We start from the raw sequence: 25,797 nt of genomic DNA, 5'->3' as shown, positions 1-25,797 counted from the left end.
GCATAATCTAAGCGTGCAGGCAGTGATCACCCATCGCAGATATATCAAGCATGATCACCCCTAAAATATGTTTGGTCCCCCATCACGGATATACCAAGTAGGACCATATCCTAACACTAGGTAGTAATCACCCATTGCGGATATACCAAGCATGATCACTCCTAGAATGTGTATGGTCCCCTATTGCGGATAAATGAAGCAAAACCATATGCATAATCTAATAATGTAGGCAGTGATCACCCATTGCGGATATACCAAGCATGATCACCCCTAACAGTCCGCCATCGTAGATATACCAAGCAGGACTGTATCTTATAGCTCTAGGTAATGATCACCCATCACAGATATACCAAGCATGATCACTCCTAGAATGCGTGTGGTCCCCCATTGCAGATAAACCAAGCGGAACCATATGCATAGTCTATTGTGCAGGCAGTGATCACCCATTGCGAATATACCAAGCATGATCACCCCTGAAATACGTGTGGTCCCCTATCGCGAATATACCAAGCAGGGCCATCCATGTACCACCATGGTGCAGCCAGATCAACACACAACCTATCCTTACCTCAACCCCTATGATTTACAATGTAAGCACAAGCACTAACAATTTATGCATTTCCCATATCTAGGTTCCAAAGCATTGTTTTGAGTTATTAAAACAAGAAACCACCACATTGATCAACTCCTATTCACAAGTGTACACAATTACTAAATGCATCGCTTTCGACTCTAGTCTTAATTAGATTACTTGGGACTACTAATTCACACCATCAGATCCAAGTATTATTTTGATTAACTTGAAATAGCATGATCAAAATAAATGAAACATTTGAATGAAAACACTTCTAGACAAAGTGAAGATGCTATTTACAAATATAGATGTACCTGTATATATAAGCTGTGGCGATTGGTACGTACATATTTCCAGAGATATAAGTAAGTTCATTGGAATATACATACATATACATATGTACACGGTTACTAAACAAGAAAACAATTCCATTCCTTTCAAAATTTATATGTATATATAAGTATTCATTCAACTTCAGACATATGCAAAAGTTCTGATAATGTTATGCCAGTGAGACCTTAATAAGATATTCAATACATATAACAATTACCATATCTGCTTACAACATTTATATCCATAAGGAACAAGGCTATTGCCAACAAAAACGTCTAAATCCAATAGCAACAATCTAAAAGAAAACCATACATGCATACAGAAACCATACATACATGTCACACCATCACAGAACATGCATACAAGATCAAAGAAGGCAACAGACTCTTAGCACAATTATTACAACTAACACATGGTATGATTTTGTAAAAATACAACTATAATATTATGAGAGTAACCATTGAAAGAAAGTCATGCATCCCTTAATTAAAGAGCCTCCCATATAAATGTTGAGTGCAACCGAATATATCTTTGTCTCTATTTCTCTCATTGCATGTCGATTTCACAGTATAGTCTCTATAGCAAGAACATTCACAAAATCAATACTATTAGAGGCTATATTACCAGGTACAACAAAAGAACACACATAAGGAGAGAAAATAGATACCATTACATATTGGAATGCTATTGGTATAATGGCCTTGTGGTATTTTTCTCAAATCCTCTATAACATAAAAAATTATAAACTTTTGGAAGGTGCTTTTAGCTTATCAAATAAGCCTATTAGAGTCATAATTCAACTCTACTTTTCATCATAATTACCAAATTTATGATTAAGAAAAATACATTAAAAGCATAATCATATTTTCATATTTTTACTAAAAACTTGAACATGTGGTATAAGGCCATGCCACCCATTGGCCCCATTCCAGCAGCTTGAGGTTGAAGAATCACCATTTTGCAACCCCATGCAACTCCCTGGATTCCCATTGCTTTGATCATGCTCTGAGATTTTCGATTTTCTCCCCTTCCCTCCCTGAGACTTGGAGTTGATGAGATAATGTGAGAGTAGAAACAGGGAGAGTTCCTGTGAAAGAGAGTGAGGGTTTCTTCTCCCCTTCCCCCCGAAGTCGAGAGAGAACCCGGAACAAAAGAAGGGCGTGGACCCCAGTGAACCCAAATAAGCAATAGATTTTCCTAGAAATCGAGGAATTTTACAAAAAATGCCCTTGACTTTAAAGTCCCGTAAAAACTTCGTTCTAAAACCAAATCTCATTCTGCTTGGGCCTACAGTGTGACAGCACGTCCCGGATTATTCATACCGTAGGGGTGAAATGACGGTTTTACCCCTAGTGTTTTTGTTTCGTTGCGTGGTCGTTTTTGGAAATTGGTTGGCTACTTTTGGACCACACACACACACCCACACTTATTCTCATCCTTTCCCTGTCCTGTATCCCTGTCTCTCTCTCCCTTTTCTTCATCATATACGTACGGACAAGACCAAAACACTCGAAAACATTGTAGATCAAGGAAGAAAATCATACCTTTGTGTTCGTGAGCTTCGTACGAGTGCAACCATACCTATTTCAGGTAAGGAAACCTTTGTTTTCACGTCAAACCCTAGATGTTCAATTCGGGGTACTATTCATGCACACGTAAAATCATGTGTTTTTGGGAATTTCAGGGTTGTAGGAAGCTTGGTGAGGTCCTTAGGAAGCTCAGGGTGGTTCGTTTGAAGGTTTTGGACGTTAGGATCGTGAGTTGCAGGTTTGGCCGGACTTGGTGAAGTTTTTCCGGTGAGATTCCGTTGGTTTTAGTGCTTGGAAGTGGTAAGGTTTTGTTCCTCTAGTTGTAAGCTTCATTTTGGTACCAATTTCATGAAATTTGGGTGAAAAACGAGTGAGAAATGAAGTTTAGAAGTTTTTCCAGTTTTCCGGTGACGGCGACGATGCCGGAGGTTAGCCGGACAAGATGACAGAATATTCCTTCAGTTTGGACGGAATATTCCTAACTGCAGTTAGGTTAACTTTAACAGAATCTGTTAGATTTAACGGAATATTCTTGACAGCGTTAACTGACGCCGTCAGTGTGCCAGGCACATGCTTGCACGTGGGCGGCGCGTGTGGCCGTGCCTTGGCCGGCGCGTGCGACGTCAAAAAATTATTTTAAAAATATGGGGATGTTTGTGAGGTTGAGTAGATCACGTTGTTGTATTCATACACCCCATTTGAGCATTGTATGAGAAGTTATTACCTAGTTTGGGTTATGTGCTTTAAATTAACGTTTTTTTAGTTGTTTTGCATATAGGTGTGACCTATCCCGAGGACGAGCACAGTCACTCGAGGTGAGGGGGTTACGACCCTTCTACATACCAGTGAGTGGGCTTTTGGTTTTCCGTATATACCTATATACTTGTGATTTTCCCAGAAAATGAAATGAAACGTTTATATGTTTTAAATGCCATGCATTGTTTTTGCCTATTTAATTATGCATTAGTAGTGGTATATATATATGTTGGGTGCTGGGGACGCACAGGTAAGTGACAGGTAAGTTATGGTTTATGTTTGTGATTAATAGTGATGTGAGATGCATAGAGAGCTCATAACTTGCACCCTCGGTGTTAGTGCTCCTACTCAGTGTAGGGCACAGTCCTTCACGTGATGTTCACCTCCCGCACCACACGCTCATTCTGGATCCAAGTTAGGTGCATAGTCCTATCGTACAGACCACTATAGGTGGTTCCGACTCGTAAGTGACCCGAGATTATTCGACTAGTCTTCACATGATCGTAGCACTTGAGCGTATTTATTTACACCCAGTCCTATCGTACAGACCACTTTAGGTGGTTCCGACTCGTGTGCAGGTATAGTTAGCGAGTTGGAGACTTGAGCTCTAGATTCAGCCGTACAGGTCACGTTAGGTGACTCCGGCTAACAGATTACATTTCATTGATTGGCATTACCTGGTTTTCTTACATTTTATGTAGAGGCATTCGACATGGCATATTTCTGAGCATGTTTCCTATATGTGCATATATTTTATTTTTTTGGGAAAACTATACAGGTTTTACAACGAGGGGTTAGAACGTTTGATATTGAAATGATTTTTGAAAAGCTTTGTTTTTGCCCACTCACACTTTCTGTTTTGCGCCCCTCCAGGTTCTAGTTTGGATTGCACTTTTGGTGGTTCTCGAAGGATTCTCGACATATCTGACAGATTATCACCAGTGTAGAACCACCTCTGGGTGTGTTTCATTAGTGTTTGTTCCTCTGGACTGCACTAGGTCTTTTGTGCTCTGAATATTATTTTTTTCACACTTACGCTTGCACATGCATGTTATCTACTCAGTGCATAGCTTGGTTTTTATTTATTCGTACTTTTATTATTATTCTTAGCTTCCGCACTGTGCACATGGTTACGTCACCTCCGCGTGACGGCTAGCACGCCCTGATTTTGGTCGGGGTGTCTCATACAGGTTCCTCACGATGACTACTAAAATATTATACTTACTGTGACTTCGTAAGGTCTATGAATTTTTTAGCAATCAATGACCAAAATTCAAATTTCGTAATTAGTTTAAGTAAAATCTAAAATTAATAAAATTAAAATATATTCCAGAAAATAATATAAAGTGCTGCTAATACATAATACGTCAATTACAATAGTGAAATTCAGGAATGGGATTTCACATTAGGTCCACACACCATACTCCAATCAACTGTCATAATTGTTACTAGTGTGAGTTTAATAGACATAAGTGTTAGATAAGAATCAACAATAAATCAAAATATGTATATATATACATATGTGTGTGTGTGCGCGCGCGCGCGTGTTGCATAAATAAATTCGAGATATATATATATATATATATACATATAAATTATATGCTAATCATCAAATAAATTACAACCATGTATATTGACAGAATCTGAATTAAACCAAACTACTATCAAACAAACAAAATAATGATCGAGACTTCCGTACCGCAATGTCTTTGAAACAAACTTTCTCCCCTACTCTGTGCTTGTGGTTCAATGCGTATCTGCTTCACTAGGACTCAACAATCAAACTAAGATTCTAGCACCAGAAAACCTGGTTTCTGGCGTATTTCTTTACGGTTCTCTCAAGAGTATGAAGAAAAAAAAAAAAAATTCTATGTTCTAAATGCAATGCATATTAACCTATATATAATATGCATGCCTTTTCGCAAAAGATATGGATTTGTGATGTATCTTATGGGAGGCATCTGCTCATAAAGTTTCTCTAGTTTTCTTTCGTCATCTCAGACTTATAGGAAAGGATGAGTTATTGAATTTAACCAAATACATAAATAAATAAAATTAATAAATAATTATTAGATTTAGGTAATACTAGGAGACTAAATTTTGTAAACTAAATGACATAGAAGTTGATGATTGGATTTTTACTTAATCTTTGATAAACGTGTTCATTCCTATTGGTGACATATAATTTAGTTTGTAAATATTGTCTATAAATTTAGTCTTCCTAACATTATTCTTAAATTTAACAATTGAGCGCGAACCCCAAGGCCCATCTTTTGATAGTTAATTATATATATAATTATCACACCCTAAAGCCCAAACTCAAAGTTCAAGCCCAATTTTGCTCTACATAGCCAATCTTTCCAATCACTTTGAAAAAAGACCTTGGAAAGAGGGACTTGATGTTATAAAGTGCGAAACTTTCCAACTTGACCGATATGGGACAAATATTTAGAAGTGAATTTATACTCAAAACTGCAACAATAAGTTTTATGTATTAATTGTGAGATCCATCTAATTTCTACTCTACTATGTGGTTACTCTCTTTTCTTGCTAAAAAAGTGGGTCATCTATTGTATAGGAATCAATATGAGTTTAGTACGTTGAATTGAAAAATTTTGCATCACTCTCATAAAACTTAAACTTTTCAACTCACTGTAGAAGTTTGATTCCTATAAAATTTAAATCAAACTCAGCATTTCAGGCTTTTCAACCTATTGTGAAAGGCGCTAGAAGATAATGCACACAAGCTTCACATTTCACATTCCTTGTGGCAAGGGCCCAAAGACAAATTGGCACTTTAGTTATTGTGTGGATGGTAGCAAAGGTCCTTGAATTTTACCTTATGTTTAGTTTTCGTCCCTAAACTCGTATGAGTGATCATTCCGTTAAATTTATCTTCTTTTCTATCAAATTTAATGTATAGTGGTCATTTCAAACGGAAAAAATCTAATTATTTTAAAAAGAGAAGAGCTTGGCTCCCTTAAGGTTGAGGAGGAGTTCCTCCTCAAAATATTTCGTGTCCTATTCATAGAATTTCATACTTATGATCGAAGCCGTTCATATTATAAATCACTTAAAACTAAGATCATTTAGTCAATCCTTAAGGAGTTTCGATTAGAAGTACAAAGTTTTGTGAATAGGCAACGAGGTATTTTAAGGAGGGTTCCTCCATAATCCTTCAGGAGGCAAGTCTTTCTCTTTAAAAAAATTATTTTCTTATTTTTTGGATGAAATTCCTATTTTATCCCTCAACTTAATAAAAAAGTTGACGGAGTTAATGATAATGACTACTAGTGCAACAAATGACATATTGAGGATGAAAAAATTATTAGTAGAATTCAGGAACGAAATCTAAATTTCTAGTATAAATTAGGGACATTTGCTACAATTTAGCCTTAATTATTTATCACCTACCATCATTCAATTAACAAAGAACTTTAAGAAAGAAGAATGATAGGAAATGATACTCCCACTTGCTCCTCTACACATTATTTTTATTTCTGGGTTATCAAAATAAAATTAAAGGACAAAATTAAGAGCAGGTTGTGTCTCAACTTTGATTCTTTTGTTGTTACCTTTTAGTTTATGTTGTTTATGATTTTTTGTTTTTGTTTTTTTTTTTTTGTTTTTTTTTTTTGTTTGGTATAAAGGCATAGTTTTATTGCCAACAGAACTTTACATAACAGAGGCCCAAAACATATATACAAAGGAAATATGGGCCATCCAAAACAAAACACCAAGAGCCCAACCATGAGATTAGGCTTAGAAACAAAGCAAACCAAAAGAGCTTCCTGTAACTGTCGCCGCAGTAGCACCTCTTGATTATCTCGAACCACCAAACCCATCCAACGCCATAAATTCGACCAAACAACACCACAGAGATGGAAGGAAGGAAGACTCCATCATCCAACAAAAAACTCATCTCTGGTTGCAGCCACCAAGTAAAAGACAACAAAGAAGTCGGTGGGATTCCCACTAGCGACCTTGCCAATGATGGCAGACCAAGAGAAGGAGGTGGTGCAAACACCTAAGCCAGTGTAATCACCGGAACTTTACACACCCTCTCGATGTACCACAACCAATCGCGGTTAAAAGTGATTGCAAACCGGATTTGGAATGATATTGGTGAAAGATGAAGCCAATTAGAAAGAAGGGAGGAGTGAAGATTGAGGGATATCATGAATTAGAGAAAAGAAGGAAATGGTTTTGAGGACATTGACGATTAGGATTTATGGTTTGTAGGTTGGAAAGATCATTCTGAAGGGAAAGGCTAGCAAGGGGGAAATTGTAGCAAAAGGTAACGAAGAGAAGAACAAATTAAGAGCATAAAGAAAAGGCTGCCACCGACCCTAGCCATAGCTAGAAGCCAACGGCTGAACGAAAAACCTTAATTGGAAACCCTCACACAAGTGGTGAGAACAACTCTCAGGGAGAGAAAAGTATTACTGTGGCCTAAAGCACATGTTGTTTGTGGTTTGGAATTGCTAATTTCGCTTATTTTACCCGCGCTAGACGTCAACTAATCACTATTGCCTTGCATCAAATTGGTACCAAAGTTGAAGCAACGCTTCGCTCCATATAGTGGTTGGCCGTGGTTGAAGTCGAGGACATGGAAACCAAACCCATAAATAACATAGATGGCTAAGATGCGGCACCCTTCACATGTCATTCCCTCTCTGACAACTCCTTCCCCCATTCATTCCGAGTAACCCACTCCCGCCCTTATCCCCATAACTCACCCGCTCCCCACAAGCGGTCATAAAAATATACAAAACTTAACCGTTAATTTAGAGTCCGCTTGACAACACTTACATTTTTAGTTTTAGTTCATTTATCGTTGAAAAAATAGGACATGAATGAGATAGAAACATACAAGGAAATGCATAAATAAGACAAAAAACTGGAATAAAAAAACAAAAAAACTATTTTAAGAAGTTTTCGCTTTACAATTTTTATTTCTACTCTTCTCTCCCATTACCCTTCATCCCACCTTATTTATCTCAAACACTTGCCCTTCTCCCACCTTTCTCTTTCATACTTTCTTAATGTACGTCAAGCACAAAAAATGAAATTCAAAAACTAAAATAAAAATAGTTATCAAACAGCTTCAAAATGGATGAAAAGATGGGTTGGGTACAAAGTCCAACAAACATCTCTAATTTCTTCGTTATAACTCCGTTTCACGAACAACTTTCGCCTACACGCTCGTAGGATCGAACTTCATCCATATATGTCAAGAAATACAATAAAATATATGAGGATAAAATACGTCCTCGTAAAATTACATTCAATCAATGAGGAGCATTTTCCACTTATCGATAATTTTCTACATTTTCATATATTTTAAATTTTCTAGGGTATTACATTCGACCCCCGTTAAAATAAATCTCGTCCTCGAGATTTCTACCCTCGAATAACTAAAAAGGAATTAACGCTAATTCCACCATTCCATGTATAGTGAATAAAATCATAATATCAGTCTACAATTTTATTCAAGCCCCAGAAATAAATACTTCCACGAAGTAATCATTTATACTCATGTTCCTACCATGCTTATTGGTAGAATAAATATTGGAAATTCTAGCCATACACATTGGCAAAATAATACCAAACATCAAGCCATAATCCTCAAGGCCTAAATAAATACTAGATTATCAACCACATCTACCATTGGTTAGATAAATACTAGCATCATAATCACAATCATGGGTAAACTACTTACCATCATTGCCATATTCATCATTGACAAAACAATTATCATAAATTCCTATCCGTAACCATCATTGGCCAAATAAATATCAAAATTTTAAGCCAAACTCATCAGTGGCTAAATAAATATCACAATTTCAAGCCAAACCTTTAGAATTGGCAAATCAAATATTAGAACTTCCACCCAAAATCATTGAAATTTCCAATCACAATTATTGGCAAAACCACTTACCATCATTGGCTATAAGCAGCCGTTACCACAATTCTTCCTCGAAATTTCTAGCCCCAAACACTGGCGATACAAAACATCAGAAAATTTTGCCATATTCATCATTGGCAAAAAAAATATCATAAATTCCAGCCAAACCATCATCATTGACCAAATAAATACCAAAATACCAAGCCATAATCATCAGTGGCTAAGTGAATATCACAATTTCAAGCCAAACCATTAAAATTGGCAAATCAAATATAAGAAATTCCCACCAAATCATTGGAATTTCAAATCACAATCACAGGTAAAATCACTTACCTTTATTGGCTATACACAGCTGTCACCACGATTCCTTCTCAGAACTCGGGTGCCAACATAATCCAACCTGATGACCAATCTCGCGGCTGATTACCCTTGCTTCAATTTGACCATAACAGCATGAAGTAGGGTAACAATAGTGTCCATTTAATCTTACACCATAGAACCAAGTACCCTTCCCACATGATATGGTACAACTTCGGCCATGTAAGCCTCCAGAGGTTTAGGAGATCAAAACCTAAGGCAGCACGCAGTGCCCCTCACTCCTAGTAACTCTCAATCTACGAGTGTTCATTTCCAATGGCAATACCACATGGACTATCCCTCAGGAGTAGTCCAACTGTATAACACTCTCTGAAGGTTTAGGGGATCGAAACCTAGGGGAACCTCACCGTCCCTTTCACTCTCAGGCCATCCAAATCATCCATGGAACCTGCATTCACAACTTAGAGGAACCTGTACTCATAACCACACAGGTGAGTAATCCACAATACATATATGTAACTCACATATTCATAGAAATTATGAGATATTGCAACCACAATGCAAAACATAATTTCCACTAACAAAATTCCATAATCTCCATGGAAATTGCTCCAAATCACAATGCACATCATACATGTGTCTCACATATGTATATCACATGGATGTCACTTTAATCACAAAAATTATGAAATATTGCAACCACAATTCATATCACATGAATGCCACTTCATTCACAAAAATTATGAATTAATGCAACACAATGCATATCATAATTCACACCAACGAGAACTCAAGAAGGTTGCATAATCTGGAGCAGGATCATTTGCTCTAACTTTGTAACGATCCAAAAATTCTTATTTGGAAGCTAAAATTCGGTAATAGGCCAAAATACATTCATGACCATTTTCCACGCTATTAACCATAATAATTTCTTTCCTTAGAAGAAATCCAGCACAATAATAAATTTGGATTATTTTATGGCTGCATCTAACATATTCGTTAGACTACCTACGTACCCTATGAAGGAATCAAGTCATTCAAAGTTCACAAATTCAATTTCTAACTCATTTCCAAAATCATTCAAGTGACTAACAATCACTAACTAAGTTCAAACAAGCAATTCACACAAATTATATATCAAATATAGATTCAAAATATTGAAATTAGCTTAGAAAGGCATCGTCGGCTCACTGTCCACATGCCGCCACGTGTGGCGGTTTCCGGCGAACCGAAACTCGAAATGCTAACAAACTCTAAAAATTACCAAATTTTACAAGGTTGTAGAGTTCAATGAGAGGAACAACTTTCATACTGGGCTGAAGTCTAATTCAGCCGAGAAGTGGCCGGAAAATCCCTCTAACCGCCGAAACCCTCAATTTGGGTAAGTTGTCGATTCACCACCAAAACGAACTCTGACACCTCATCCAAGGCTTGGGCCTTGTCCCTGGGATTAAGGGCAGTCTTTTGGTGGTGGTCATTGATGACAATCGTTGTCGGATTCATCAGAAAAATGATAAACCACCACGGACACCTGTGGGTTTTGTGGCTTTGATTTGTGAATTTGGGTTAGAAATCTAGAAATCTAACACCACAGAGATGTTGGGCTCGACAAGAGCTTTCCATAGACACCTGAACCACCTTGAATAAAGGTCGAATTGAGAAGATAAGATTGGATCAAGGAACTTGGTCGGGTCGGTTGCACGGATCCAAAAGGATCCGGTGCTCCCTCACCTCCCTTCTTCCTTTGCCCATTAGTCCTCTCCCCTCCTCCTTTAATCCCCCGCATCCCTCATTTTCCCTCTCTCTTGCTGCCACTTGCTAGCTTCCAACCTCATTTCTTTTATTTATTTATTTTTTTCCAATAACGAAAACATCTCTAATTTCTTCGTTATAACTTTGTTTCACGAATGGTTTTTGCCTACACACTCGTAGGATCAAACTTCATCCATATATGTCAAGAAATACGATAAAATATACGAGGATAAAATACGTCCTCGTAAAATTATGTTTAATCAACGAGGGGCATTTTCCACTTATCGATAAATCTTCTACACTTTCATATATTCTAAATTTTCTAGGGTATTACTGATTACATATATTTTATAATCTTTTTAATATAATGAAATATTTATACTAAGGGTGGGGGAATGCATTGGTTGTCAACTCGTCATCCACGAGATTCGAACTTAAGAACTCTCATTTACAAGTGAAGATGAATATCACTAGACAGTAGTATTAAATGGCACATGTATTTATACTTTTAAGTAGGTTAATTCATAAAGTTTTTTTCCTTGTGAAAAGTTTATTTATTATAACCCCATTATTACAAAGTCTTGACTCCGCAACTGGGTGGAATCACTGGCATGCCTGAGCAGCCTAATCTGGTCAGAGATGTTGAGTTCATGACGGACTTTTCAAATACGTCTAATAACTTCTAAAACATCACGGTCCCACGTAAACGTCTCAATTCAATTACACAATAACATTTACAAAAATTTATACATGGGATTATATTATTCAACCGAAACAATGTAATAAAAAGAAATAAACTGTTTTATGTAACTCTCTCTTTTTTAATTTGGGTTGAATTTTCAATTTTCAGACCCCAAAATCAGAAAACGCAGAAATTGAATTGCCATAGTCACCACTCACCAGCACAGCATCCAAGTCGTCCCTCCCTTTCACCTTTCTCTAAATGGCTCTACTCGGGGACGACGGTCGTGGTTACGAACTCGCCTGCAAACTCGAATCCTGCAACGTCTGGCGCACATGGCTCGGCGATTCCACCTACGCCATCTTCGCCCCCTTCCTCAGTTCCACTTCAACCTGGGAAGCTTTCATGGACTCCAAATCTAGGCCTCACCTCCATCTCCAACTCCGTGCTCGAGCTCTTCTTTTCGACAAGGCCTGCGTTTCCCTCTTCCTCCCCCCCAATTCCTCCTCCTCCTCCTCCTCCTCTTCTTCTTCAATCGCCGTTTCCAAGCTCAATCCCAATTGTGAGTTTCTGAGTCTCTTGTTGCTTTCGTTTCGGCTTACTTTCATGGCTTCTGATGGCTGCCATTGCTTTTGTGTGCAGATTTGCAGCTCCACCTGGACGACGTCTACTTCACTCTAGATAATTCGTCGCAGGATGGGGTGCAAGTTCAACAGCGTGACGCTTCGGTGCCGTCCAAGGTATGATTTTCGAGCTTTCGTTGATTGTGCCGTGAATGTGTTAGTGCAGTAATCTGAAATTAGTTCATGGATTTTGTATATTTATGCATTTTCGAATTTTGTTATAATTTTCTTTATGTGAAGTATGTATGGAATCATTTTTAAGAAAATGTGGAATTCACTCACCTCGTTTGCATATTAATTCCACGTTTTCTTTCGTGTGTTTCAAAAACTTGGCTACTGAGAATTCGATGGAAATGGGTTATAAAAATGTCCTCAGATTTCATCTTGCAGAATTCGTATGGATGCATAAGTGATTAGCTCCTCATCATTTAGCAAAATGCGCCAATTCAGTTGGCGAAGTTTATTACCTGGTGTACCAAAACAATATGAATTCTAGAATCTAAAAATGCGCCAATTCAGTTGGCGGAGTTTATTACCTGGTGTATCCAAAACAATATGAATTCTAGAATCTAAGGGGTTGTTTGGTATCCTTTTTGGATCCAATTGTTTGTTTCTGGACGAATAAGTGTTAAGTAATTTAGCTGCATTCATTATTTTTTAAAACAAAAAATGGGATCCAAGAAGGGTGCCAAACAGGCCCACATTCTAGTCCAACCGCGATACAATTATAAATTGAACTGAACTAATGAACTTAAGTCAAAAGAAATGTGGGAGGAAACTTAAGCAAAAAGTTAGAAACAGAACCTGTGGAGACTGGAGAATTGTTATATATTTTTAGTGTATGACTGTTTTCAGGTTCAATCTAAAGCAGCTTTTGGTGCTGGAACAAGATATGGAGAATCTGAAATTGATAACATACAATTGAGATTCAAAAATGGAGAGCTGCCTGAAACATGGTATAATCAGTTTATTGAGAGATATAGAATGAGCAAACCGTATAGGTTGTCTTCGGTGGAGCGAGACTCAGAGAAACGTACCCCAGAGGAGATGTCTGCTTACCTTAAGCTTCACGAGAGTCATAAGAAAAGACGTGTAGCTTTCAAAGAAGATCCATATATGGGATATGGAAATCCCATCCAAGATGCATCACACATGAAGCCAAGTTCTCTTTTAGATGGTAGTAACTCAGTTGATAGCGAAACATCTTTTTTCCCGGAAACAATGTTTACATTCAACTGTGTTCCTGATAGTGCACTTCCACCTTTGAATAGAGTGGATGACAACAAAAAAGTGGAATGTTATGGAGTTCTTGATACATTGCCTCAGATAATGACTAGGAGTCCCGTTATGCTTGAGAGGCTTGGCATCAGGCCTGAATACCTCAGCATGGAACAAGGAGGAATCTTACATCGCGGAAAAAATGCTTCTGGAGGGAACAAAAAATGTCTTAGTCAAGAGCAAGCAACACAGTTATCTCAAAAGGTAGTAGCTAGGATGATGACAAATATTGGGTTTGAAGGTACTACAGAAGTTCCAATTGATGTTTTCTCTCAGTTACTAAGCTGCCATATCCAGAAGTTGGGTGGCAGCTTGAAACTTCTTGCTGATAGTTACAGAAAGCAGTGCTCAGCCCTTGAACTGCTAAAGATGTTCCTTCAAACTGTGGGATATGGGTGAGTTTACGGACCTAAGGTTATACTTTTCTCTTTTTTGTTGAGATTTAGTCTTATCTAGTGGTAGTTTTCTTAAAAATTACTGTCACATTGTTGGTTCATGTGTTAATTTATTTATGATCCATTACTTAAGCTGGTATGAATTCTCCTGGGTTAGAAAAGAGAGGAAAATGATTGATCAAAATAATATGATATTATAGGCTCCGGATTAATGATTAAACTAGCCTCTAGCCACACACCTATGAGTGTAGCAATTGGCTCTTTTGTATTTTATTTTTAAAAATTGAATTTAGATGTGTTTAAAAGATTAAAAATGAAAACAAAAATAGATGTCAGTAACTACTCCTCCTGTACGTGAGGTAGTTTTGATTTGAATTTTACAGTTTATCCGTTCTTAATTAAATTGCATTCTTTAAAAATTTAAAGAAGGGAGGGGCATTTTTTGTAATCATGAAAGCTCCCTTTTTGCCTTCTCACTTTATACAGAAGAACTGCTTCCAGGGTGTTAATCACAGTTTTAAGAGTATTCTACTTGAAATTTGCTGCAGGCACTCATCTTAGCAGCTAATAAATACTACTGAACTCATCTACAAGACTGAACCCTTTTTTTTTAGGCTATGGGGAATTTCACCTTGCCCATGGCCACAGTCGAGCAGACTCTAGGAGACCGAACTTAACAATCCTAAATAATCTCATAATGGAAGATGCCCTGTAAATGTTAAGGCGATTATATCTTTTTAGCACTAAAGTAAATTAACAATAGAAGGGCTATGACCGTTAACATAATTTTAAGAATGGGCTTGTCTGTGACTTTGAGACTAGCAGAGTGAAATCTAAGGACGTTAGGTTTGGACTTTCAATTTAAACTCTTCCCTTCCATTATCAACATTGTATTATGTTTGTGCAAATTAATCACATGTAATAATTCAAGTTTCTAGTGTATCCATTACTTACGTGTTTTTGTTTTTTCCACAAGTAATTTTGGTGCTCTAGTGGAGCAAGTCAAAGATGGCTCCAAGAATTTTCAGCAAACTCAGCAGCAAATGCACGGAATCCAGTCTCAGTTGCAGCCACAGCACCAGAATCTTATTCGACTACCCCAACAAGTATTGATAATTTCAATTGTTTCCTTTATAAATTTTATATTTTGAACCTGATCCTTGTGTATAAGTTATTTATGGATCGTTCATGGGTTATCTGTGGGAATGCTGTACATATTTCCTCAGTTTCCCAAATAGCTTCTGAAGTTTATGGAGTTGTAGGGGTTTTCTAGTTTCAAAATGCTGATCTTTTTCAGAAAAAAGAAAAAGAAAAAGTTGATCTTTGCATAGTACGATATTATTAATAATGGTTTCTTTTATTACATTGTTAGGTCCGACAAATGCATCCACAGGTGCAACAAATTGCCCATTCCAAAAATGTGCCTTTTCAGCAGCCACAGCAGTTAGAAAGAATGCGAAGACGTCAACCATCCACTCCTCGCATGGGTATGGATATGGAGAAGGACAGACCAATGGTACAGGTCAAGATTGAAGCCCCATCAGAGTTACCCATGGATGGTAATGCCTTCAACAGTTTGAATAGCAGACATCCACAGATGCAGTTCAGGCAGCAGCAAATTCCTCCAATGTCGAATCTTACAATGTCAAATGTCCATGCTCAGTCGGGCAATCAATTTAGACAGATGGCTTCCCAAATTCCTCAAGTCCAAGCACAGTAAGGAAAATCTGAAGAATAAAATTATTAATTGTCCATACGAGTAATACTTCACTGACATTCTGGAACTTGCTCATGTGTGCAGGAACACGAGTGTTCTGAGGGCTCCACCCGTGAAGGTGGAAGGATTCCAGGAATTGATGGGCGGAGATGCTTCATCAAAGCATGACTCCGACGAAAATAGATTGACCTCTCCCTCAAGTAAATAACTTGCTGCGTCTGAACAGTCGGTATAAACTTCTACCTTATGTGCTTGCTACCTGTTCTGACCCTCAGTACCCTCTTACATCTGTTGTAAAAGCTCATTTTGTATGCTAACCGTTGCTTGACGCATATATAGTTTGATGACGCTAAGGAATTTCTTTTAGCTCTTTCATTTTTATCTCGGTCATCAATTGTTCGGAAAATTGTTCCTCTCTTTTAATCGCTTATTTTTTTAGTTTGATACGTACGCATAAGTGATAGTTCGGTTAAGAAGCAAAGGGAGTTCAATTTCAAAGTTGTAGTTCACGATATTTTGGTTAACTCGAAGTCGTTAAAAATGATTAATTTGTGTGGTCCAGTTAGTGTTGACTAGAATTCAGTAGGTTAACACAAAAGAGACAACATGAATACTATGGTTAACACAAATTTCGGTCCCCAATTAGAGGTTAATATCAAAGCCTTAGGGGATCTTTCCCTTGGATTCTCAGTTGTAGGGGTAGGCAACGGTTATGGCGGGCAGGTAACCGTGGTTATTTCTCCATAACCGTTTATTTCTATACTCGCATAACCATTTACTCGTTGGGTAATTGCATAAACGGTTAACCATATTCATAACCGTGTACCCATTTAACCATAACCATTTACCTATTTAACCATAATCGTTTACCTGTTTTTGAACCCGTTTATCCTTTTTTTACCCATTTACCCTTTTTTTAACCCGTCTACATGTTTTTTTCATATCATTTCCATAAGAATGCTTCTTTTGTTTGAGTATAACAGAGAGATTGAAAATTTAGGGTTTTTAATTTTACATATATTAAATTAAATGGGTAAATGGATACCCGTTATAACCGCGAGTAATATCCATAACCAATAGATACCGATTATAACTGCGGGTAATACCCATAACCGCTCATTTAAATTTCATGGATAAACGGTTATATCCATAACCGTTTGTTCGTCTAAACGGTTATCCATAATCTTAACCGTGAGCTTTAAATAAGCGGGTAACCGTGGTAACTCAAACCCATGATAGTTGTAGGAAAACCATGGAATATAAGCAAGAGATTGCGCAGATGATTTAGAAGGAAGTCGTTTGCTACTGAGGCTTTTTGTATGTGCATTACAGGTCACGATGTGGTGTTGCATCCGACACATGGACCGGGGGTGGTGAAATTGAAACTATACCATATGTGTGGATGCAAATTTTTTTCTCCTTGCTCTTGGACAAAATTGCACCTACAAAACAAATAACACCTTAGGTCAAGGCTAAGAGCCTCATGCCCCATGATGAATGGGGTGGGGGGGGGCCTTTGGCCGAGAACCTCCGATGCCAAAGTTAGAATTTTGAGGAAAAATTGTTTGGAGAATTTAGAGAGTTTAGCAAGAGCATTGGAATTCAGGTGTGTCTCGAAGGTAATTTTGTCATTTTCACCCAAAAATCCACGTGTTGCCTCTTGATTATTTTTGGCTCCACAAATGCCTCCACACCTGTTGGGCTGCTCGTAGGAAAAGGCAGCAGGTGTAGAGATCTTCTTGCTTCAAGAAACGTAAGATTGTTATTTTGATGTAGATTCCTACTTTAATAGGAAATTAGATCCTTCTAGGAAAGGGAAATAAATTTCTCTCAAAACCTATTTAAGTCCACCTTAAGTGGGTTATTAAATCAACTTTAGAGAGCGATTTATTCTACTCTACAAGAGAAAGAGAGCTTAGAGGATATTTGTTCCCCCTTCTTTAGCAATCTTCTTATTAGGGAGCTTTGGTCAAAGAACCTCCGATGCCAAAGTTAGAATTTTAGGAAAAAGTGTTTGGAGAATTTAGAGAGTTTAGTAAAAGAATTGGAATTCTGGTGTGCCTCGAGAGTAATTTTGTCATTTTCACCCAAAAATCCACGTGTCGCCTCTTGATTATTTTTGGCTCCACAAATGCCCCCACACCTGTTGGGCTGCTCGTAGGAAAAGGCAGTAGGTGTAGAGATCTTCTTGCTTTAAGAAACGTAGGATTGTTTCCTATTTTGATGTAGATTTCCACTTTAATAGGAAATTAGATCCTTTTAGGAAAGAGAAATAAATTTCTCTCAAAGCCTATTTAAGTCCACCTTAAGTGGGTTATTAAATCAACTTTGGAGAGCGGTTTATTTTACCATACAAGAGAAGGAGAGCTTAGAGGATATTTGTTCCCCCTTCTTTAGCAATCTTCTACATCTTGCCCATGCAAATGATCGTCTTTTGTTGCTTGAATCGTCTTCTCCGCACTGCACCGAGGTAAGAAAAATTTAATTTTTCTCATCTTCTTCTTGGATAGTGTTGTCTCGGTGCAGTCGTCAGGGTGGTGCGGCACATCGGCTGGCATGGGCCAGAAGTCGGCTCGGCATGGGCCGAGGAGGTGTTGTGGTAAAGACCACTGCTTGGGCTGCTAGATTTGAGCCTGTGGCACCTGCCATGTCGAGAATGGCTATTACGATTGTTGATAGGATTGCTCAATGTAAAGGTCTTGTTATGCCCCCAATGTTGAAGTCTATACCAAGATGTCCATTGGGAGCTAAGTACGGTTCACATTTGAAGAGGCTTACTATTATGAAAAGTGATAAGGTAGACTCTGCTGCTAAAGTGGCGCTAAGGCCCACTTCTTCTACTACTGAGATTGATTCGCCTGCTGGGAAGATGAGACTGCTCGCGTGAGCAGCTGTGAGAAATCCATCAAGCTTGCTTCTGGGGAGGCTGTTGAGATATGTGCGTTTTTGAAACCAGATTTGCTTGAAGACATGGACTCTTGCTTCTTTATTTCTCTGGAAGGCTTGTTTGCCTTTACTTTTGAGGCTTTTATTGGAGAAGTAGTCGGAGAGATTGGTGCCCAGGCTGAAGCAGCCAGGGTTGAAGCGCCGGATGGTGCCGCTGCTGAGAATGTCGCGGCTGCTGAAGGTGTGGCGACCGAGTAGTCGTGGAGTGTCCAAGTTGCTGAAGAGTAGTCTTCTAGGTAGTCTCTAGGATTTTCTTTATGTTCCTTGTTGCTTTTGCTTTGCTTGAACTCCTTCGGTCTTTGCTAGTCGTTTATCAATTTTGCTAGAAAATTTAATAAACTTGTTTCCTTCGCTTTCCTTTATCTTCGCTTCTTTTGTTCATGCCCTAACCTTAAGACTTTATAGACCAGTGGTAGGCGTGCTACTTTTTTATAAACAGATAGGCCGCGTAGCTTATGCAGCCGTAGGTGTTGGATTAGAACTTTGCAAAGTTGTTAGCCATAGGGTTAGCAACCGGACGCCTTACTTATAGAAGCACACAAGTCCGCGTGACCACTGGCTATTAACCTTGGCTTTCTACAATTCTGTAGGTTGCGTAACAGGTATCACAACACTTTAGGACTTGGTGTAGGTTGTTCCGCGCTTGGCAGATGTGAAGCTTATTAACTACGTAGCATGTCGGCAGTGAATAAAGCTTTGTATATGCACACTAGCTTGTTTAACCTTTCACAAGAATATGCAGTTGTATAAATTTAGCATGGCTTTACTACTCGAAGGGCAAGCCGTAGGCAGTATTCTAGAAACCGTAGGCTACCTTAGTGCACTCAGTAGCAGCTTTAGGGTTTCAGGGCAATCGTTTGTAGGGCGTACTGCGTAATGTGCCCCTTCCGTCTCTAGGGCCAGGTTCCCACGAATTAGGCCAAGAGACCCAAAATCCTTCAACTAGTTAAGCCTTGAAAAAGGCCATTGTGGCTACTTCTAGGAATCCTGGTGCAAGCCATCATACACCTAGTTATACCTGGGCAACTCGTCTCACCCACGTTTGTTCAGAGGGTAAGTTTATCCTCCCGCTTTGGAGAGCAGACCTATGTGGGTGTCGGGGAATTGGTTTACCTTTCGCACTGGAAAGCAATTATTTTATCCTCTCGCAATGGAGAGCAGACCCATATGGGTGTCGGGGAATTGGTTTACCCTCTCGCACAGGAGAGCATGGTTGGTCCCTTAAAAGGCGCAATTCTTAAATTGAGTCCCTAAGAAAGGTGCGGTCTTCTTTTGAAGTTTAAGAGTGATCAGTTGTCGTAAGCATGTAGCCGAGCCAAGTTGCTGATTACTTTTGAATTCCTTATTGAAAAACGAGTGAAGAGAACTTAGCTGTAAGGTAGGAACTGCATAACAACTAGATAGTCCTTGGCTTGTGAGGTAGTGCTCGTCGAGTTGCTTGAGTCTTCGGGCTTTGATGTAGCTGGAGATTACACATGGTACTTCCTTAGATTGTAGGCGTTCTACTGTTTTTCGATCTCTTTGTTGTTTATGGTGGTAAAGGTGTAATTTCCTTTGCCGCCTACTCTGCTGATCTTGTACGGACCTTACTAGATAGAATTCATCTTTTTGGAGCCCTTTCTGTTAGCAGTGATGAAGGTTTTCCTTAGGACTAGATCTCCGGGCTGGAACTGTCGGATCTTGGCCCTTTTGTTATAGCTGGAGAGAAGTTGTTGCTGGTAAGCTGCTATACGGGTGATGGTCTGCTCGCGTTTTTCCTCTGCGAAATCTAAGCTTGTGGCCATCTCCTTACTATTTTGCTCGATGTTTGGCAGTTGAGTGTCGATACTTGGCACAATAACATTGGGAGGAATGATCACTTTTGAACCAAATATCAAAGAGAAAGGAGTCTCACCGATGGGTTATCGTTTAGTGGTGTGATATGCCCTCAGATATCTGGAGAGTTCATCTACCATTTTCCCTTTTTGTCGGAGAGGGACTTCTTGAGGCAGTTGAGGATCATCTTAGGGGATGCTTCGACCTGCCTATTGCCTTGAGGATATCTTGGTGTAGACATGTGCTGCTTGATGCCATAATTTTGGAAGAACTTCGCCAAATCTTTGCCTACGAATTGCAGGGCGTTGTTTGTGACGATGGATTGAGGGATGCTAAATCGGCAAATGATGTTCCTCCATATAAAGCGCTCTATGTCCGTCTGTGTCGTGGTAATCATGGGCTATGCTTTTACCCATTTAGTGAAGTAATCGGTTGTCACGATCGTTATGCCTTTACCCCTAGTAGCGGGTAACATTGGCCCTACCAAGTTGATTTCCCACTGCATGAACGACCAATGATTCGTCTGCGGGTGTGATTTGTTGGCAGGTAGTGCTGGTACTGGCTTGTAGCATTGGCAGCAGTCGTACTTTTGTACTAACTCCTTAGTGTATCGGTGCATGGTAGGCCAATAATAGCATGCGTTTAAAACCTTATGTGCTAAGGATTAGCCTCCGGAGTGATTTCCATAAACGCCTTTATGGATTAGCTTAGAACCTTTTGATCGTTAGAAGGTGCTAGGCAGCGGAGATATGGTACAATGTAGGATCTTTTGACGAGAATGTCGTCCCACATGTAGTAGCGTGCTGCCTTTATTTGAAGCTTTCTAGGCTCCAACCTTTCCGTTAGGAATGTGCCATTGACCAGGTAGTCTATAATAGAACTTTGCCAGTTTGGAGTTGTACTAACCTGTGACACTTCAGTTGCTGGCTCCGCTTCTATGCTTGGCTTGTTTAGATACTCCACCAGAATAAAGCATTTAAGTTGGTGGTTGAGAACGGAGCCTAGGCCGGCTAGTGCGTACGCGTGAGCGTTGTCTGCTCGCGGAATTGAGTGAAGGTGTAAGTCTGAAACGCCTCAAGTAGTCTAGATTAGCTGGGAATCAGAATAAATTGCGAGCTTTTTCACCGTTAAGTCTTTTGCCATTCGGAGGCTTGCTAGTAGGGCCTCGTACTCTACTTCGTTGTTGGATGCTTTGAAACCTAGAGTGATCGCCTGCTCGGGCATTGAATCGTCTGGGGTGACAAAGACTATGCCTGTACCCGAACCTTTGTAGTTGGATGCACTATCAACATGTAAATGTCAGAAGTCTCCATCGGGTAGAGCAGGCGTAGCTAGGGCGTGCTCGACTACCTCTGGGGCGTTGTTGGGCTGCTTTGTTGCATCGCCTAGGCTAAGCGTGAAGGTGCAGTAGGGAGTCATGGGGCCGTCGTTGGGTCGCTCTGTTGCGGCGCGAATACTTGGTAGGAAGCTGTGGAGCTGAGGTCATGCTACACGCAGCAGAAGATACTCAACTACTGATATTAAGCCACTCTAGAGTTGAATTATGAAGCAAGGGTTGGCTGCGGCTGTGTGACACGTAGCAAGATGTGGTGTTCAACTGCTGGTACATGTTGCTCCTATGTAGAATCTTTTGGGGCGACAATGACTAAACTTGCTTCCGAGTGTGTCATTCTAGTGTTCATCTGCCCTTGGAGGGCCTTTAGGCCGAGTTGTTGCGTTTGTTAGAAAATTTTGCATTTGCTAGTGTCTACGCCTTTATCGTCGCACATCTGGATTGGACGAAATAATGCGTCATAAGGATGATTGTGTGTCTCTGAAGGTAAAACTTGAGCTTTCGGGTTGCATCAACTATGGCCAAAGTTAACTTTTTGAATTTTTTGTAGCATCGAGGAGAGCTTTTGAACTGTGAACTACAGGTAGTTGGGCCCCCAACTATTCTCGTATGATGGTAGAGCTTATTGCTGCTTCAGATACCATCAAACATGCGAATAGGTCATTCGCTGCTTCCGGTTTGGATAGTAGGAAGGTGATGTCAGGTTCTTTTTCAAGTCCTTGCATCTTGATTGGCAAGCCTTGTCCCAAAGTGCATGCTTGTCTGTCAAAGCAAAAGAGTCCGCCAGAGTTAGATTTTTTTTTTCATGATCAATTTTCTGAATTAACAGGTGGTCTGCTAAAAGTTTTTTTTAGAAGGCTGCTTTACCCGCTCGATCTCGTCCGTGAAGGGTGATCTGCTTATGTTGCTCATGTTCAGTCATAGTGCCTCGTCGATGACCTTGTTGCGTTGGAAATTGCTTAATCGCTTGGTCAAAAGTCTCTCTACTTCTTCCTGAATTTGCCTTTGTTGGGGGGTAGAGAAGCTTTCGGCTGCCCCCAGTCGTGACCTGCTGGTCTAGGCTGCTCTTCCATGTATTCGGCTCGTCTATGCCTTGGCTGCGGTGCATGTGGTATGTTCCTAACAGACAAGCGAATTCCTCGTAGGTTGCCGATTAAACTTGAGCCGGATTGAGTGACTGCTTCTCTCCGTCCGTTATGCTGCCTACTCTGATGTGAGGTGGATGATGCTCCTTGTGGGCTTAATCGCGAATGAACACTTCGCCTGGAAGGTTGCTCATGTTTACTATCGGATTGTGACCCCAACCGTGAATGTATGCTCGTCCGTGGGCCTAGTCGAGAGTGAACGCTCCTCCACGCGCTAAGACGGGAGTATACGTTATCTCGAAGGTCCAGTCAGGAGTGTACATTGCCCGAACACTTGGTTTGTGGCTCGTCGAGTGGCTGCTTACCAAGACGCTCGTGAAGAAGTTCTTCTTCTCCCCTTGTTATACTTAGGGACGCCTCGTCTGGGGCACGTTGCATCTCGGTGCGTTGTAACAGTTGGTTCACCAAGGTTGTCTGTTGTGCAAGGGTGCTCGTCAACTCAATGACTTGTCGAGACAAGTGCTGTTCTCCATTTAGGTTGGAAGAGCTTGGAAGAATGTATCTCCTTAAGCAGTGGAAGTGTGGTAGACTCCGGACGCGAGATTTGAGTTGAGAAATGTCAAATACACATAAAAATGTGGTGAAAATACTCCTAGTTCAATCATCGGTCCAGAAATTTGGAGTCAGGATGGTTAAACTAATCTTGGACCGATTTGGGCAACTTGGAAGGCCACGGGAGCAAGCTGGGCCACAAGAGCAGGCTGGGCCCCGAGAGCAGGCTGGACCGCGGGAGCAGGCTGGACTGCGGGAGTAGGCTGGGCTGCGATAGTGGGCTGCTCGGTGGAAGCAGACTGGTCCACAGGAGTGGGCTGCTAGGCGTGTGGCGCACGTGGGTGCGACGCTAGGGCTCGATTTAGCAACGCGTTGGGTTCGCGTCAGGTTTGAGTGGCTCGAGCCGTCTTGCCTTGGGCTTGGGCCCGTGTGGGCTTGAATGGCACGGCTTGGGCCGTGGTTGTGGCCCCGTGGGATTTGCCAAAGGTGGTTGTCGTGGTGGTCACCATGGTGGTTGCCACGGTGGTGCCTCGTGGGGGTGCCGCTCCACTCACTGCTATGTTAAGCCTTGCAGATCACTGCGGTTCTAATCCTCAATCATTGAAATTTTCGTTCGTCGAGGTTTCTGAATCTCTTGCCATTGTACTTTTCTTTTATGGTTTATCAAAGGATTTTTAGAAATAAAAAGTCCTAGAATAAGAATGTACAAAAAATCTACAAATAGGCAAAAAAACAAGAAACCTTAGATGTGAGAGTCTTCTACGAGCGTGTGACTTAACTCTCAATGAAAGCACTAATTTGTGGATGCAAATTTCTTCCTCCTTACTCTTGGACAAAATTACACCTACAAAACAAATAACACCTTAGGTCAAAGGCCAAGAACCTCACACGCCCATGATGATTTTTTTTTTTTGGGGGGGGGGGGTCTTTGGTCGAAGAACCTTCGATGCCAAAGTTAGAATTTTGAGGCAAAAGTATTTGGAGAATTTAGAGAGTTTAGCAAGAGAATTGGAATTCTGGTGTGCCTCGAGGGTAATTTTGTCATTTTAACCCAAAAATCTATGTGTCACCTTTTGATTATTTTTGGCTCCACAATATGTATCTCTAACAAAGGTAGTGATTTTTGACACACTTAAATTAGCGCGTGATATTTTCTTGTGAGTGTACAACAATTATAAAATAATCATTTGGAGTGTCAAACGCTTAACTAAAAGTGCCAAAACCAGGCCTATTTGGAACTAGTTTAGTGAACTAATTTTTTTTTTTTTTTTGTATTGACGACAGGAGATTAGAAATGGAAGGATATTCGCGTGAACCTTTTGAAAGCAATGGTTTCACACAAATCTATTCGTGCCTATATATTTGAAAGATAGGAGGAGGAAACAAAGGCCACCTACATTCTATGTTTGTAAGTGCTTTTCCAAATTCTCAACACATAAGGCACTGCATTCTTTGTTCATATCTTGGTACTTCACCCCCAACCTTCTTGTCTTCCCAAAACCTAGCAAGTAGGCATTGGTCTTTTGAGACAGGTAGTCTATCACGTGCACTAGAGCCCATCATTAGAGCACTAACCACCAGAGAGCTGATCGCTTGGAAGAGGTAGTCTATCGTGTGCTATAGGGTTTCTCATCCAGTGGTGGTCTAGTCCCCGGTCAACGAGTCTTCCATCCAACAGTAGGGTTAGAATTATTAATTATTCAGTTATTTATTTAGCCTTGTAAAGAATTGTGATTTGTTTTTGTGAGAGGATTTTAATTTTTCATCCGTTCAGTTCCTTTATCTTTTTTAGCTTATGTTTCGGATTTGGGTTTTTTTTTTTACTGATCCTGAGTCTGAGGTGTGATAATAAAATCCTTTTCAACTCATTACATCTTGGGTTCAAACCCTCCCCCTTCCGCTGCCTCTTCTTCTTAGCTAAACTAGAACCACCATTCTCCTAATCCTTATAGGACATGGTTGAAAAGAGTAACTTGCTAGTAGGTTAGATGCCTTTTGAGGGCTGCTCACTCGGGCACCTGGGTTATGCGCATGGTTATTCGCCCATGATTCAGCTAGATAGTCTATTGATAATGTATCCCACCATTTTGATAGGATGTAGATAATGTGTTGTCATTATACTATTTATACTGTTAATACGGATCATGTGCAAATCATGTGCACAACCTAAGTGTGAGGGTGAACCTTACTATAGAACTTTT

At 39.9% G+C, this 25,797-nt stretch overlaps 1 protein-coding gene across 1 annotated transcript; it reads left to right on the top strand.

Moving 5' to 3' along the window:
* Nucleotides 1-11,999: 11,999 nt before the first annotated feature.
* LOC103954160 lies at nucleotides 12,000-16,240 on the top strand. The gene is made up of 6 exons (XM_009365963.3): nucleotides 12,000-12,414; nucleotides 12,495-12,592; nucleotides 13,331-14,148; nucleotides 15,125-15,254; nucleotides 15,521-15,864; nucleotides 15,950-16,240. Exons 1-6 carry the CDS (start codon nucleotides 12,114-12,116, stop codon nucleotides 16,071-16,073), a joined length of 1,815 nt encoding a protein of 604 aa, XP_009364238.2. The 5' UTR covers nucleotides 12,000-12,113; the 3' UTR covers nucleotides 16,074-16,240.
* Nucleotides 16,241-25,797: the final 9,557 nt, after the last annotated feature.

The sequence above is a fragment of a genome, unplaced genomic scaffold, assembly GCF_019419815.1.
Source record: "Pyrus x bretschneideri cultivar Hongxiangsu unplaced genomic scaffold, Pyrus_bretschneideri_v1 Contig86, whole genome shotgun sequence".
Taxonomy (NCBI): domain Eukaryota; kingdom Viridiplantae; phylum Streptophyta; class Magnoliopsida; order Rosales; family Rosaceae; genus Pyrus; species Pyrus x bretschneideri.
This window is presented reverse-complemented; position numbering and strand designations above follow the sequence as displayed.

Coding starts and splice junctions, on each gene's coding strand:
- LOC103954160 (XM_009365963.3), top strand. CDS start 12,114: ATGGCTCTACTCGGGGACGACGGTCGTGGTTACGAACTCGCCTGCAAA. Junction 15,255..15,520: donor TTATTCGACTACCCCAACAA/GTATTGATAATT, acceptor TTACATTGTTAG/GTCCGACAAATGCATCCACA. Junction 15,865..15,949: donor ATTCCTCAAGTCCAAGCACA/GTAAGGAAAATC, acceptor TCATGTGTGCAG/GAACACGAGTGTTCTGAGGG.